Here is a 17,909-nt window from a genome sequence, read left to right on the forward strand (position 1 = left end):
TCTGCTTTTTCAAATTATTATAGAACAAACCGAGTCTGTACCCACTGATGTCAGTATTATCACTGTAGAGGAATCGGCTACTGATAACCCTCCTCGTATATTATTATGTTTATTTGGCAAATCTGTTCCAACCAACTCTGTGACAAGTTGTGTATCTTAATTTTGCTTACAAATCAGCTGCAACCTACTTCCTCTAAGGAATTATGTTGCAGAGTGAAATGCAGATGTCTTGTGATGTTGTTATACTCACAAGAGTGACAGCACCCTATTGTGCTGAGTCGGGCCTACTGGGATCTCTGTGTCCCAGCTTACTGGTCCCAGGCCAGGGATCAATGGACACAAACTCTCGGTGTCAGCTCCGGATCAAGAAATAAGCTCAGACTTCCAATTAATTCGATATAGTTTTATTTAAAATCCAAATAAAACTGAGGATGCAAACTCACACCCAAGTGTATAAAAACATTAAGAAATACAGATTGCAACGCGTTTCTCAGCTGTGCTAGCTGTTTCATCAGGCATCTGTTACTGAACAGGAAGCTTTTAAATACAAACTGACCAATCACAATTCCCAATCCAGACCCACATCTCCTCCCCCTTCAATCAAATGTGATTCATTGTTAAACACTATTATATATCTTAAACCAAGCGTGTATAAAAAAACAATCAATTTGTCCATACTATTGTATATCAGTAAAGTGCACCAAGTTGATCACCATGTGAGGGACATTGTCTTACGCCTGTTTGCTTAATATGCTGTATGTTTAGGATGTCACATTTTTGTTTTATATGCTATACGTTTAAGATGTAATATTTGGCTAATATAAATCTTACAAGTATTTGTTGGTGATGAGCAACACTTAGGTTAAAAAGATATGACAACATATGAATTTAATATTTCTTACCGGTATTGTTATACAGATACTTTATGTATATGTCCTCTCAAGGGGTATATTGTTCACTTGTACATTTTTTAGTACTTTACTGATACAATAGTATGGACAAATTGATTGGTTTTTTTTTATACACTCTTGGTTTAAGATATATAATAATGTTTTACAATGAATCACATTTGATTGAAGTGCACCAATATTATAGTCAAAGCCCTTTTGCTGTCACTAGCTATTTCTCAAACTCACAAGCTTCTGTCTTTTTACCAAGACCAAGGTTGGGGAATCAATGTTCACAAATCTCATTTATAGCCTGCTACAAGGGTAGTATTTCTATGAGTCATAATAGATACAGTTCTTATGCATCTGTTTGTTTCTGTCAGAACCTTGTAGAATAAAGCTTCCGGTAGAGTGGTCTCTCCATCAGGACATTTTTTTATTGCTTAGTGATCAAATGGGGTCTACCGGATATAAATCTTATGGCTTCTCACTGAAATCGCAAGCTTCCAAGGTATTGTGCAAGATCAAGAGATCTAAAGGCTCACATGGTGGACACCTTGGTATGTCCATGAGAACATCATTTAGCATACCTATTTCCTCTGTTTGTTGTTCTTCCAAGAGTTATTGATCGGAACAAACAGGAGTCAGCCTCAGTTGTTGTCCAAAGGGCCTCTTTTTCCATCAGGATTTCAAATCTCAATGTTTAACGGCGTGGAGATTTAACGCCTATTTTTGAGACATAGAGGTCTCTCAGAATCCGTTATTGAAACTTTGATTCAGGCCAGAAAGCCTGTGACACAAATAATTTATCACAAGATTTGGAAGGCATATTTTGAGTGATATTCCAAAGGGTTTTCTTGGTATTCCTTTAGGATTTCTAGAAATCTTCCGTTTTTACAGTATGGCCTTGGCAAGGGTTTGTCTGCTAGCTCCCTAAAAGGTAAACTTTTTGCCTTTTATGTACTTTTTCATAAGAATTTAGCTAAACTTTCTGATTTTCAGACTTTTGTCCAGGTACTAGTTAGAATTAGGCCAGTTGTAAGACCTATTTCTTCACCCTGGAATTTGAAACTAGTTCTTTCTTTCTATATTACAGGGTCCTCCTTTTGAACCAATGCATTCCATTGATATAAAGCTTTTATCTTGGAAGGTATTTTTCTTGTTAGCAATCTCCTCAGCTAGGAGAGTTTCTGAGTTGTCAGCCTTGTTGTGTGATTCTCCATTTCTAATTATTCACAAGGATAAGGCTGTACTTGGTACTAAATATGATTTGCTTCCTAAGGTAATAGGAAGCGACTATTGCATAATCTTGATGTAGTCAGAACTTTGAAGTTCTATCTTCAAGCTACTAAAGAATTCATATAATCTTAAAAATTATGCATCTTTGGAGCAAATTTTCAATGCTGCAACATGGTCTTTTCTGCATAAGTTTTCCAAATGTTATCGCTTTCATGTGGTGATGGTTTTTTTTTTTTTCCTTCTTCACAAGCCGCTTTTGGGAGGAAAGTCCTTCAGGTCACAGTGTCGACTAAATAGGAACTGCCAGAGAAATTGTCCCACACTTTCCGTAACATAAACCTTCTGCTTGGGTATTAATCCCTTATGTTATTGAGGACTATGGACCATAATTATTTTATGAAAGAAAACAAAATTTATGTTTACCTGGTAAATTCTTTTCGTTTGGAATAACGATGGTTCATAGGCCCTGCCCATTTTACATTTTTGGACGACAGTTCTAATGACATCTCTACAGACCCTGCTTTGTTTTTCCTACTTATGTTTCCTATTCTCTGCTTGGCTATACATTGAACTGGATAGAGGTGGGAGGGATTTAAAGCTCTTGTATGGGTTCTTGACCTCCTCCTAGTGGCGGGACATAAATCCCATGTGTTATGGAGGACCATGGACCATCATTATTCCGAAAGAAAAGAATTTATTAGGTAAGAATAAATTTTGTTTTTAGCACTACTAACTGTCTGTGTTGAGCCCCAGCAATGGAGTTAAAACACTGTTAAAGCAACTAACAAATTTGAGCATGCATCGTTTTCACTATAATGGCCCCTTTATAACTGTTCTAAAAAAAAAAACCAGGAGCCAGGGAACCACTGGCTCCTAGAAATTTACCCCTGACTGCTTACTTTTCGGGTTATTCTTCATATATTTATATAGAAATACCACTGTCTAGATCCTAAAAGTATGTCTGGCTCATAAATGTTAAATCTATTTTCTCCAACATAGGTGTGTCCGGTCCACGGCGTCATCCTTACTTGTGGGATATTCTCTTCCCCAACAGGAAATGGCAAAGAGCCCAGCAAAGCTGGTCACATGATCCCTCCTAGGCTCCGCCTACCCCAGTCATTCTCTTTGCCGTTGTACAGGCAACATCTCCACGGAGATGGCTTAGAGTTTTTTAGTGTTTAACTGTAGTTTTTATTATTCAATCAAGAGTTTGTTATTTTAAAATAGTGCTGGTATGTACTATTTACTCAGAAACAGAAAAGAGATGAAGATTTCTGTTTGTATGAGGAAAATGATTTTAGCACCGTAACTAAAATCCATGGCTGTTCCACACAGGACTGTTGAGAGCAATTAACTTCAGTTGGGGGAACAGTGTGCAGTCTCTTGCTGCTTGAGGTATGACACATTCTAACAAGACGATGTAATGCTGGAAGCTGTCATTTTTCCCTATGGGATCCGGTAAGCCATGTTTATTACGATGGTAAATAAGGGCTTCACAAGGGCTTATTAAGATTGTAGACTTTTCTGGGCTAAATCGATTCAGTTTTAAAACATATTTAGCCTTGAGGAATCATTTTATCTGGGTATATTGATATATATAATATCGGCAGGCACTGTATTAGACACCTTATTTCTCTGGGGCTTTCCCAAAGCATAAGCAGAGCCTCATTTTCGCGCCGGTGTGGCGCACTTGTTTTTGAGAGGCATGGCATGCAGTCGCATGTGAGAGGAGCTCTGATACTTAGAAAAGACTTTCTGAAGGCGTCATTTGGTATCGTATTCCCCTTTGGGTTTGGTTGGGTCTCAGCAAAGCAGATACCAGGGACTGTAAAGGGGTTAAAGTGTTAAAACGGCTCCGGTTCCGTTATTTTAAGGGTTAAAGCTTCCAAATTTGGTGTGCAATACTTTTAAGGCTTTAAGACACTGTGATGAAAATTTGGTGAATTTTGTACAATTCCTTCATGTTTTTTCGCAATTGCAGTAATAAAGTGTGTTCAGTTTAAAATTTAAAGTGACAGTAACGGTTTTATTTTAAAACGTTTTTTGTACTTTATTATCAAGTTTATGCCTGTTTAACATGTCTGAACTACCAGATAGACTGTGTTCTGAATGTGGGGAAGCCAGAATTCCTGTTCATTTAAATAAATGTGATTTATGTGATAATGACAATGATGCCCAAGATGATTCCTCAAGTGAGGGGAGTAAGCATGGTACTGCATCATTCCCTCCTTCGTCTACACGAGTCTTGCCCACTCAGGAGGCCCCTAGTACATCTAGCGCGCCAATACTCATTACTATGCAACAATTAACGGCTGTAATGGATAATTCTGTCAAAAGCATTTTAGCCAAAATGAACCCTTGTCAGCGTAAGCGTGGCTGCTCTGTTTTAGTTACTGAAGAGCATGACGACGCTGATATTAATATCTCTGAAGGGCCCCTAACCCAATCTGAGGGGGCCAGGGAGGTTTTGTCTGAGGGAGAAATTACTGATTCAGGGAACATTTCTCAACAGGCTGAACCTGATGTAATTGCATTTAAATTTAAGTTGGAACATCTCCGCATTCTGCTTAAGGAGGTATTATCCACTCTGGATGATTGTGAAAAGTTGGTCATCCCAGAGAAACTATGTAAAATGGACAAGTTCCTAGAGGTGCCGGAGCTCCCAGAAGCTTTTCCTATACCCAAGCGGGTGGCGGACATTGTTAATAAAGAATGGGAAAGGCCCGGTATTCCTTTCGTCCCTCCCCCCATATTTAAAAAATTGTTTCCTATGGTCGACCCCAGAAAGGACTTATGGCAGACAGTCCCCAAGGTCGAGGGAGCGGTTTCTACTTTAAACAAACGCACCACTATACCCATAGAGGATAGTTGTGCTTTCAAAGATCCTATGGATAAAAAATTAGAAGGTTTGCTTAAAAAGATGTTTGTTCAGCAGGGTTACCTTCTACAACCAATTTCATGCATTGTCCCTGTCACTACAGCCGCGTGTTTCTGGTTTGATGAGCTGATAAAGGCGCTCGATAGTGATTCTCCTCCTTATGAGGAGATTATGGACAGAATCAATGCTCTCAAATTGGCTAATTCTTTCACCCTAGACGCCACTTTGCAATTGGCTAGGTTAGCGGCTAAGAATTCTGGGTTTGCTATTGTGGCGCGCAGAGCGCTTTGGTTGAAATCTTGGTCGGCTGATGCGTCTTCCAAGAACAAGCTACTAAACATTCCTTTCAAGGGGAAAACGCTGTTTGGCCCTGACTTGAAAGAGATTATCTCGGATATCACTGGGGGTAAGGGCCACGCCCTTCCTCAGGATCGGCCTTTCAAGGCGAAAAATAGACCTAATTTTCGTCCCTTTCGTAAAAACGGACCAGCCCAAAGTGCTACGTCCTCTAAGCAAGAGGGTAATACTTCTCAAGCCAAGCCAGCTTGGAGACCAATGCAAGGCTGGAACAAGGGAAAGCAGGCCAAGAAACCTGCCACTGCTACCAAGACAGCATGAAATATTGGCCCCCGATCCGGGACCGGATCTGGTGGGGGGCAGACTCTCTCTCTTCGCTCAGGCTTGGGCAAGAGATGTTCTGGATCCTTGGGCGCTAGAAATAGTCTCCCAGGGTTATCTTCTGGAATTCAAGGGACTTCCCCCAAGGGGGAGGTTCCACAGGTCTCAGTTGTCTTCAGACCACATAAAAAGACAGGCGTTCTTACATTGTGTAGAAGACCTGTTAAAAATGGGAGTGATTCATCCTGTTCCACTAAGAGAACAAGGGATGGGGTTCTACTCCAATCTGTTCATAGTTCCCAAAAAAGAGGGAACGTTCAGACCAATCTTAGATCTCAAGATCTTAAACAAGTTTCTCAAGGTTCCATCTTTCAAGATGGAAACCATTCGAACTATTCTTCCTTCCATCCAGGAGGGTCAATTCATGACCACGGTGGATTTAAAGGATGCGTATCTACATATTCCTATCCACAAGGAACATCATCGGTTCCTAAGGTTTGCATTCCTGGACAAACATTACCAGTTCGTGGCGCTTCCTTTCGGATTAGCCACTGCTCCAAGGATTTTCACAAAGGTACTAGGGTCCCTTCTAGCGGTGCTAAGACCAAGGGGCATTGCAGTAGTACCTTACCTGGACGACATTCTGATTCAAGCGTCGTCCCTTCCTCAAGCAAAGGCTCACACGGACATTGTCCTGGCCTTTCTCAGAGCTCACGGCTGGAAAGTGAACGTGGAAAAGAGTTCTCTATCCCCGTCAACAAGGGTTCCCTTCTTGGGAACAATTATAGACTCCTTAGAAATGAGGATCTTTCTAACAGAGGCCAGAAAAACAAAACTTCTAGACTCTTGTCGGATACTTCATTCCGTTCCTCTTCCTTCCATAGCTCAGTGCATGGAAGTGATCGGGTTGATGGTAGCGGCGATGGACATAGTTCCTTTTGCGCGCATTCATCTAAGACCATTACAACTGTGCATGCTCAGTCAGTGGAATGGGGACTATACAGACTTGTCTCCGAAGATACAAGTAAATCAGAGGACCAGAGACTCACTCCGTTGGTGGCTGTCCCTGGACAATCTGTCTCAAGGGATGACGTTCCGCAGACCAGAGTGGGTCATTGTCACGACCGACGCCAGTCTGATGGGCTGGGGCGCGGTCTGGGGATCCCTGAAAGCTCAGGGTCTTTGGTCTCGGGAAGAATCTCTTCTACCGATAAATATTCTGGAACTGAGAGCGATATTCAATGCTCTCAAGGCCTGGCCTCGGCTAGCGAGGACCAAGTTCATACGGTTTCAATCAGACAACATGACATCTGTTGCGTACATCAACCATCAGGGGGGAACAAGGAGTTCCCTAGCGATGGAAGAAGTGACCAAAATCATTCTATGGGCGGAGTCTCACTCCTGCCACCTGTCTGCTATCCACATCCCAGGAGTGGAAAATTGGGAAGCGGATTTTCTGAGTCGTCAGACATTGCATCCGGGGGAGTGGGAACTCCATCCGGAAATCTTTGCCCAAGTCACTCACCTGTGGGGCATTCCAGACATGGATCTGATGGCCTCTCGTCAGAACTTCAAAGTTCCTTGCTACGGGGCCAGATCCAGGGATCCCAAGGCGGCTCTAGTGGATGCACTAGTAGCACCTTGGACCTTCAAACTAGCTTATGTGTTCCCGCCATTTCCTCTCATCCCCAGGCTGGTAGCCAGGATCAATCAGGAGAGGGCGTCGGTGATCTTGATAGCTCCTGCGTGGCCACGCAGGACTTGGTATGCAGATCTGGTGAATATGTCATCGGCTCCACCTTGGAAGCTACCTTTGAGACGAGACCTTCTTGTTCAGGGTCCGTTCGAACATCCGAATCTGGTTTCACTCCAGCTGACTGCTTGGAGATTGAACGCTTGATTTTATCGAGGCGAGGATTCTCAGATTCTGTTATCGATACTCTTGTTCAGGCCAGAAAGCCTGTAACTAGAAAGATTTACCACAAAATTTGGAAAAAATATATCTGTTGGTGTGAATCTAAAGGATTCCCTTGGGACAAGGTTAAGATTCCTAGGATTCTATCCTTCCTTCAAGAAGGATTGGAAAAAGGATTATCTGCAAGTTCCCTGAAGGGACAGATTTCTGCCTTGTCGGTATTACTTCACAAAAAGCTGGCAGCTGTGCCAGATGTTCAAGCCTTTGTTCAGGCTCTGGTTAGAATCAAGCCTGTTTACAAACCTTTGACTCCTCCTTGGAGTCTCAATTTAGTTCTTTCAGTTCTTCAGGGGGTTCCGTTTGAACCCTTACATTCCGTTGATATTAAGTTATTATCTTGGAAAGTTTTGTTTTTAGTTGCGATTTCTTCTGCTAGAAGAGTCTCAGAATTATCTGCTCTGCAGTGTTCTCCTCCTTATCTGGTGTTCCATGCAGATAAGGTGGTTTTACGTACTAAACCTGGTTTTCTTCCAAAAGTTGTTTCTAACAAAAACATTAACCAGGAGATTATCGTACCTTCTCTGTGTCCAAAACCAGTTTCAAAGAAGGAACGTTTGTTGCACAATTTGGATGTTGTTCGCGCTCTAAAATTCTATTTAGATGCTACAAAGGATTTTAGACAAACATCTTCCTTGTTTGTTGTTTATTCAGGTAAAAGGAGAGGTCAAAAAGCAACTTCTACCTCTCTCTCTTTTTGGATTAAAAGCATCATCAGATTGGCTTACGAGACTGCCGGACGGCAGCCTCCCGAAAGAATCACAGCTCATTCCACTAGGGCTGTGGCTTCCACATGGGCCTTCAAGAACGAGGCTTCTGTTGATCAGATATGTAGGGCAGCGACTTGGTCTTCACTGCACACTTTTACCAAATTTTACAAGTTTGATACTTTTGCTTCTTCTGAGGCTATTTTTGGGAGAAAGGTTTTGCAAGCCGTGGTGCCTTCCATTTAGGTGACCTGATTTGCTCCCTCCCTTCATCCGTGTCCTAAAGCTTTGGTATTGGTTCCCACAAGTAAGGATGACGCCGTGGACCGGACACACCTATGTTGGAGAAAACAGAATTTATGTTTACCTGATAAATTTCTTTCTCCAACGGTGTGTCCGGTCCACGGCCCGCCCTGGTTTTTTAATCAGGTCTGATAATTTATTTTCTTTAACTACAGTCACCACGGTACCATATGGTTTCTCCTATGCAAATATTCCTCCTTAACGTCGGTCGAATGACTGGGGTAGGCGGAGCCTAGGAGGGATCATGTGACCAGCTTTGCTGGGCTCTTTGCCATTTCCTGTTGGGGAAGAGAATATCCCACAAGTAAGGATGACGCCGTGGACCGGACACACCGTTGGAGAAAGAAATTTATCAGGTAAACATAAATTCTGTTTTTTCGACCCCTGATTTATAAGAACATAAATTGCAACATATTCTTTTAATAATGTGATGTTCTTTGTTGAGTGTTCTGCACTGTCTAAGTTGTTCAAATCAGAGAAGATTTTGGTCCATCTGGCAGGTTACATTTAAATATATTGCATTTTTATTGGTAGTAATACATACATTCCTATTTTCAGCTGGTATCTTTGACCCATATGTGCCCCCTGAGGGAGATGCCCGTCTGTCTTCTCTATCAAAAGAAGGTCTGAAACAGAGAACAGAGCAGCTCAAACAGACAGCAGCCTCTCAGCTGGCGTGAGTCCTGATTGCAATAAAATCTATATTAATGCACATCAAATCTTTTTGAGTTTGTCCTCACAGATACACGCATATACAACATATGATGTGATAGGACCATATTTATTATCATACCCACACATTTTTTTTGTTTTTATGTGTACCCCATCAGTTTCTCATCCTATGGCATCTTTTCGCATGTCGCTGTATCAGTTTACTATAATATACATTTTGACAACAAATCCCAAACACAAGTACTGTATTTGAATACCCTTCATAGTATATTTTTTTTTAATCTCTGCTCACAGAATCCGGAAAATTAAGGAGTATGACAGTGGCTTCAGTACAAAGACCTTTCCAGAGAAAGCACAAGAAATCTTCGTTGCAGCACATGAGTGTCTGACACAGTGAGAACAATAGCGCACGCTAATTGTCCTATTTTCATGATCCTTACCCTCCCATGTCACTATTTACTTACGATATTTGTTCTTTACTGAATGCCTTGAAACCTCCCTTTTTCGCTTCTGCTTTTAAAGGGACAGTCTACTCCAGAATTTTTATTGTTTAAAAAGATATATTATCCTTTATTACCCATTCCCCAGTTTTGCATAAAACAGGGTTATATTAATACACTTTTTACCTCTGATTACCTTGTATCTAAGCCTCTGCAGACTGCCCCCTTGTCTCAGTTCTTTTGACAGACTTGCATTTTAGCCAGTCAGTGCCGACTCCTAGGTAACTTCACGGGAATGAGCACAATGTTGTCTATATGGCACACATGAACTAGTGTTGTCTAGCTGTAAAAAAAAAAACTAAAAAATGCACTGAGATAAGAGGCGGTCTTCAAGGGCTTAGAAATTTGCATATGAGCCTACCCAGATTTAGCTTTTAAACAAAAAATACCAAGAGAACAAAGCAAATTTGATTGTAAAAGTACATTTTGAAAGTTGTTTAAAATTACATGCTTTATCTGAATCATGAAAGTTGTTTTCTAATTTTGACTAGACTGTCCCTTTTAACTTTTCTCCTTTGGATATTTTAGCCAGTTTTGTCCATATTGTTTGTTTTATGAGATTCTCAATTTCAATTCCCTTTTATCCATGCTTGTTAATTTCATTCATATTCCTTTTGCTTTCTTTAACTGCCCCCATATTCTGTGTGATTATATACTCCCAGTGTATAGCTGCCATCAATTTTTTTATCTTTTTGTGTACGTATTTTAGCATTTGTTCCTTTTAAGCATCTTCACCATTAAGATCTTTACCTCTGTGGCACTGTGCATGTCTTGTTCCCCTTTCTCATTTTGTGCACAATTATTCCCACAAAATATATGTTGGTTTATTATTTATCTACAACTTTCTACAATTGTTTAGTAACATTTCAGTATGACCATCACCAGCTGGCTTTTAATTGTGCATTGAATAGTCTCATACAGTGTGTCCATAGCCATTAGTTTCTCCCACAATCTGTACCCTCAGCCATCTAATATCAAAAACTTATCAAAACCTAAATTGGACAAAATTCACTAAGAAGCCTTTCCTTGCATTTCAACAATTCATTTTATTCCGTGAATCTGACTCACTCATTGCTCCCTTCTTTTGTCAATTTTAGTTGCATAAAATAGAAATGATGGTGAGGGCAAACAAAGGACAGATTATAATGTAATTTGAAGTAGTTTACACATTAACCCCCCCCCCCCATATTTTGTTTTGTTTGGCTCACTCACTTTTTAATCACTCTTCAATCTTTTAGGTTTGACCGTCACAAGCTGCATGCGCTGGTAACTGAGAGATGCTATCCTGTAAGTGGCCTGAAACCATTTAACCTGACTCTACAACCAAAGACTATAGTGATCAGCTTTCTGACCTCTTGTGTTAATGTTTATTTTTTAGGAGATGGTGCGGGGTAATAGATATAAAACAATCCGTTGGAGATTTGTGGAGTCCTTGGAGCCTCCACGTGTGGTTCAGATCCGGTGTCCTGAGATGGTTACCAAGGGGAACCTGTATGGACAAGTCACTGTACGCATGCATACCAAACAGGTGAGTGGCTATATCTGCATTTTTGTGTGTTATAACGTATGGTGCCCAAGTCTTGACCATCTGCCACAATGCTGCTGTCTGGCTTAACACCTTTGTGGGCTTACAGTTTCAAAGCTCGCTATGTCTGCTTTTTATGTCTGCCTTTTCACCAATAGCCAATCATAAAATGTGCTTTCGGAGAAGTGAACAATCATAATTCTGCTCGTGATAAAGAGCTTTGTAGTTGGGGGCATCTGCAGCATAGGCTGTAGTGAAGAGGACAATAGTGCAATTACAGTGGTGGTTGTTTGGTCTAGAGAGAGTGCTAAGTATACCTATTGGCACTGAAAAAGGGAGGAGATTGAAATGCTGGGAAATAATATCCTTTTTTATTATAAACTTATACTAACATAAAGCAGTGATTATACATTCAGCAATGCTTGGCTTCAGTTAGTTTAGTAGTATACACTGGCAGGCATGTAGGTAACCGCAAATACAGCAGTCAATACTGTAGTCAATTATCGCAATACTTATATGCTCACCAAGCAGTTATTTATTTTATAAGCAAATATACTTCAAGTGGTGTCTTATAATTATTTGTAACATATGCCTTACCATTAAAAGGTGGTGAATATGAATGAATGTGTTTTATTCTGAGGCGTGAATGAAACTCTATATTCAATTTACCTAATCCTAATCTAGCGAGAGCTAGCCTTGCTGCAGTGTATAGATTGGAAGTACACAGTGCTATGTGCTAAATGAATTCAATGCAGCCAAACTATTGTTTAGGACAGTCGTAATTCCTAACATATGTGCGTTCGTGATATAACTTAGATCTGAATGTGGATAACCAATACACACGCAAATGTGGCTGTGACGTCGTAACACTAGAAACCAATAGCATTTGCTCGATTGGTTTGCATAGCCGAGCGCATAACCTCACTTAGCAGTCACAAGTGAAACACGAACCATTCTTAATTGTACTCTCTATATGATCTTTGAAGTAAGATACAACATCAAACTATACCCTGTTACTAGCTTGGATACATTAACAGCCATACCCGAGGAACAATACGTTCAGGTTATAAGATAGCTAACGCTCTATATACTGACAATTCAGAGGCATCTGTTGTAGTCCTATACGGTATTAAAGGGTGATTAATGTTGCTGATAAAATACAACTCCAATGTGAGGACACACTCTAATAAATATTAGTAGCCACGGAGATGTATTCATAGCAAGTAGATACCAGAGGTTTACTCAAACCGCACGAGTATTATATGGCCCGAAATATTTATTAAACATCGGCATAATATACTAGTAACTTTAGGAGTATTGTTAACCCCACTGCAAGCTACTGAGTTGTTGTTAATTTTACTTTACTTAATTAGTGCTACCACTCAGGGGGTTGGCCTGTTGAATTTGACTTCCTAATAATTTTACTTGAGCAAAGGACCTACACTGCTTTAGTCGGCTCTATCACTATATACCAAACTCCATCATTTAATTGTTGGGGCATTTATGAGCCCGGGTGGCGAGTAATATGAATATAGCACTAAGTTACTGCTAAGACTCCGCTCTTAGGGAATACAACACGGTACTAGATATAGTACTTAGTTACTCTTGAGTCCCGCCTACCAGGAGCTTAACTTTGGATACCAGCGAGTGAATGAATGTGTTTTATTCTGAGGTATGAATGAAACTCTATATTCAATTTACCTAATCCTAATCTAGCGATAGCTAGTCTTGATGCAGTGACTTCCAAATAATTTTACTTGAGCAAAGGACCAACATTGCTTTAGTCGGCTCTATCACTATATACCAAACTCCATCATTTAACTGTTGGGTTATTTATGAGCCCGGGTGGCGAGTAATATTAATATAGTACCCAGTTATAGTACTTTGGTACTTTTGAGACTCTGCTTACTAGAAGCCTAACATAGGATAACAGTGCTCGATACTCGTAGCAGTGCAAAATAAACATACCTTTGTACTCTCAGCACTACGGTAATTTACCAGTGATTGAATCGGTTACTGATTTGGCTGTATGTTCTTATTTTACCTAGCAATTCGAGCATCTTCAATATTATTTATATCCTTTACTAGTAAGCACAATTACCCAGTTGGTGAACACCTCAGTGGAGTACTTGATATTATCCTCAAACCAGATACACATTTTGGGTCACACTTCAGATTATATACATTGTACTGAGCTTCACTAAATACAAAAGGTCTGCACCTCAATTCCAACCTCCTTTCTAGATTCAGTACCAAATTATAACCTATCACACTGAACGTCTCAAATAACAGTGACATTCCATTCACTTCACTCTGTCATCTGTACAGCTACTGGATACATAAAGTGGTTTAATTCTACATACCTTACTACTGTCGTACCTAGATTTAACCCTTATATATTCAGTTGTCAACTGAGACACCCTTGACAGATTTATTGTCTCGGCATATTATAATTGACTAGGAGATTATCACTCCACCTTATTATATTACATTCGGAACTTAAGCGTGTTTTTAATATTTTTCCTATTTTATTCTTTTGACCCCAATAAAAGTTATATTTTAACTATAGCTAATATTCTTGTCTCCCCAATTCCTTACTGGAATTATATCCAAAGTTTAATTCATGCAATTGACCTGGGAGTGCTTTCAACGTGTATTCTTTTTCTCTCTAAGCAAGTATTCAATTTATACACTTAGCACCCATGCCAAGCCGTACTAGTGGGCTAAATTAAGGATAGACAGGTGTCTTATATACTAGTAGTGCCATTGGAAATTCTCTCATCCTACAGTATAGTATTGTAATATTGCCTGGGATATGCATGAGGCTATTGTGAGTATACATGCAGAGAAGTGGGCAAGCTAGGTTTACCTTCTGTCATCAAAATCTACTTCTCTGCACACTATCACCTACTTCATCTTCCGTGAAAGGGACAGTCTACTCCAGAATTTTTATTGTTTAAAAATATAGATAATCCCTTTATTACCCATTCCCCAATTTTTGCATAATCAACAGTTTTATATTAATACACTTTTTACCTCTGTTTACTTTGTAGCTAAGCCTCTGCAAACTGCCCCCTTATTTCAGTTCTTTGACAGACTTGCATTTTAGCCAATCAATGTGGATACATAAATAACTTCACGGAGTGAGCACAATGTTTTATTTATATATATATATATATATATATATATATATATATATATATATATATATATATATATATATATATATATATGGCACACATGAGCTAGCACTGTCTAGCTATGAAAAAATGTCTAAATGCACTGAGATAAGAGGGCTTGGAAATTAGCATATGAGCCTACCTAGGTTTAACTTTCAACAAAGAATACCAAGAGAACAAAGCAAATTTGATGATGATAAAAGTAAATTGGAAAGTTGTTTAAAATCATGAAACTTTCTGAATCATGAAAGTTTAATTTTGACTAGACTGTCCCTTTAAACATTTGGTACTTCTGTAATATATTTCACAGAAGCTATTGAACTCTCTGGATATAACACATCAAAACCCTTATTGCGTTTCATTTCGGGGCATTCACCCCTTCCTTAGACAAATTCAGCATGTGTGTATATATATATGTATATATGTACTACATTCAGCTCTCAATGTTCTCCATCACTCTTGCCTTCTGAAAGTCAAAATTAAATGTTCATGTTTCAAACAGAGCATACAGTTTTAAGAAATAATTCAATTTACTTCTGTTTTCAAATGTACTTTGTTCTCTTGATATCCTTTGCTGAGAAGCATACCTAGGTGGACTTAGAAGCACCAATGCACTAATGAGACCTAGCTAGTGATTTGTGGCTACACACATATCTCTTGTCTCTATCTCCCTGAGGGCCTGATGATGTAAAGCTCTCCTCTCAGATGAGATGATATAAAAACATAATTTATGTAAGAACTTACCTGATAAATTCATTTCTTTCATATTAGCAAGAGTCCATGAGCTAGTGACGTATGGGATATACATTCCTACCAGGAGGGGCAAAGTTTCCCAAACCTCAAAATGCCTATAAATACACCCCTTACCACACCCACAATTCAGTTTAACGAATAGCCAAGAAGTGGGGTGATAAGAAAGGAGCGAAAGCATCAAAAAATAAGGAATTGGAATAATTGTGCTTTATACAAAAAAAATCATAACCACCACAAAAAAAAAGGGTGGGCCTCATGGACTCTTGCTAATATGAAAGAAATTAATTTATCAGGCAAGTTCTTACATAAATTATGTTTTCTTTCATGTAATTAGCAAGAGTCCATGAGCTAGTGACATATGGGATAGCAGATACCCAAGATGTGGAACTTCCACGCAAGAGTCACTAGAGAGGGAGGGATAAAATAAAGACAGCCAATTCCGCTGAAAAAATAATCCACAACCCAAATCAAAAAAATGAAATAATAAGCAGCAGAATCAAACTGAAACAGCTGCCTGAAGTACTTTTCTACCAAAAACTGCATCTGAAGAAGAGAAAACATCAAAATGGTAGAATTTAGTAAAAGTATGCAAAGAAGACCAAGTTGCTGCTTTGCAAATTTGATCAACAGAAGCTTCATTCCTAAAAGCCCAGGAAGTAGAAACTGACCTAGTAGAATGAGCTGTAATCCTTTGAGGCGGGGACTTACGCGACTCTACATAAGCATGATGAATCAGACTTTAATCAAGATGCCAAAGAAATGGCAGAAGCCTTCTGACCTTTTCTGGAACCAGAAAAGATAACAAATAGACTAGAAGTCTTTCTAAAACCTTTAGTAGCTTCAACATAATATTTCAAAGCTCTAACTACATCCAAAGAATGTATAGATTTCTCCAGAGAATTCTTAGGATTAGGACATAACAAAGGGACAACAATCTCTCTACTAATGTTGTTAGAATTCACAACCTTAGGTAAAAATTTAAATGAAGTCCGCGACACTGCCTTATCCTGATGAAATATCAGGAAACGAGATTCACAAGAAAGAGCAAATAACTCAGAAACTCTTCTAGCAGAAGAGATGGCTAAAAGGAACAACACTTTCCAAGAAAGTAATTTAATATCCAGAGAATGCATAGGTTCAAACGGAGGAGCCTGTAAAGCCCTCAGAACCAAATTAAGACTCCAAGGAGGAGAGATTAACTTAATGACAGGCTTGATACGAACCAAAGCCTGAACAAAACAATGAATATCAGGATGATTAGCAATCTTTCTGTGAAAAAGAACAGAAAGTGCAGAGATTTGACCTTTCAAAGAACTTGCAGACAAACCCTTTTCCAAACCATCCTGAAGAAACTGTAAAATTATTGGAATTCTAAAAGAATGCCAAGAGAATTTATGAGAAGAACACCAAGAAATGTAAGTCTTCCAGACTCGATAATAAATCTTCCTAGACACAGATTTACGAGCCTGTATCATAGTATTAATCACTGAGTCAGAGAAACCTCTATGACTAAGAATCAAGCGTTCAATCTCCATACCTTCAAATTTAATGATTTGAGATCCTGATGGAAAATAGGGCCTTGAGATAGAAGGTCTGGCCTTAACGGAAGTGTCCAAGGTTGGCAACTTGCCATCCGAACGAGATCCGCATACCAAAACCTGTGAGGCCATGCTGGAGCCACCACGAACGTTCCATTAGAATTTTGGAAATCACTTTTGGAAGAAGAACTAGAGGCGGAAAGATATAAGCAGGTTGATAATTCCAAGGAAGCGACAGCGCGTCCACTGCTTCCGCATGAGGATCCCTGGATCTGGACAGATACCTGGGAAGTTTCTTGTTTAGATGAGAGGCCATCAGATCTATTTCTGGAAGTCCCCAGATTTGAACAATCTGAAGAAATACCTCTGGGTGAAGAGACCATTCGCCCGGATGTAACGTCTGACGACTGAGATAATCCGCTTCCCAATTGTCTACACCTGGGATATGAACCGCAGAGATTAGACAGGAGCTGGATTCCGCCCATACAAGTATCCGAGATACTTCTTTCATAGCCTGAGGACTGTGAGTCCCCCCTTGATGACTGACATATGCCACGGTTGGGACATTGTCTGTCTGAAAACAAATAAACAATTCTCTCTTCAGAAGAGGCCAGAACTGAAGAGCTCTGAAAATCGCACAGAGTTCCAAAATGTTGATTGGTAATTTCGCCTCCTGAAATTCCCAAACCCCCTGCGCTGTCAGAGATCCCCATACAGCTCCCCAACCCGAAAGACTCGCATCTGTTGAGATTACAGTCCAGGTTGGACGAACAAAAGAGGCCCCTTGAATTAGACGATGATGATTCAACCACCAAATCAGAGAAGATCGAACATTGGGATTTAAGGATATTAATTGTGATATCTTTGTATAATCCCTGCACCACTGGTTCAGCATACAAAGCTGAAGAGGTCTCATGTGAAAGCGAGCAAAGGGGATCGCGTCCGATGCAGCAGTCATGAGACCTAGAATTTCCATGCACAAAGCTACCGAAGGGAATGATTGAGACTGAAGGTTTCGACAAGCTGCAACCAACTTCAGACGTCTCTTTTCTGTTAGAGACAGAGTCATGGACACTGAATCTATTTGAAAACCCAAAAAGGTTACCTTTGTCTGAGGAATCAATGAACTCCTTTGGTA

General features: G+C 39.8%; 1 protein-coding gene across 1 annotated transcript in view; it reads left to right on the forward strand.

Moving 5' to 3' along the window:
- The window catches only part of MRPL45 (mitochondrial ribosomal protein L45), a 50,280-nt gene that overhangs the window by 13,925 nt on the left and 18,446 nt on the right, over positions 1–17,909 (forward strand). Inside the window, exons 3-6 of the mRNA XM_053697691.1 lie at positions 9,163–9,280; positions 9,571–9,669; positions 11,015–11,063; positions 11,155–11,304. Of these exons, the coding sequence (XP_053553666.1) occupies positions 9,163–9,280; positions 9,571–9,669; positions 11,015–11,063; positions 11,155–11,304 (416 nt within the window). The remainder of the gene's footprint in view (positions 1–9,162; positions 9,281–9,570; positions 9,670–11,014; positions 11,064–11,154; positions 11,305–17,909) is intronic.

Source organism: Bombina bombina, chromosome 1, assembly GCF_027579735.1.
Source record: "Bombina bombina isolate aBomBom1 chromosome 1, aBomBom1.pri, whole genome shotgun sequence".
Taxonomy (NCBI): Eukaryota; Metazoa; Chordata; class Amphibia; order Anura; family Bombinatoridae; genus Bombina; species Bombina bombina.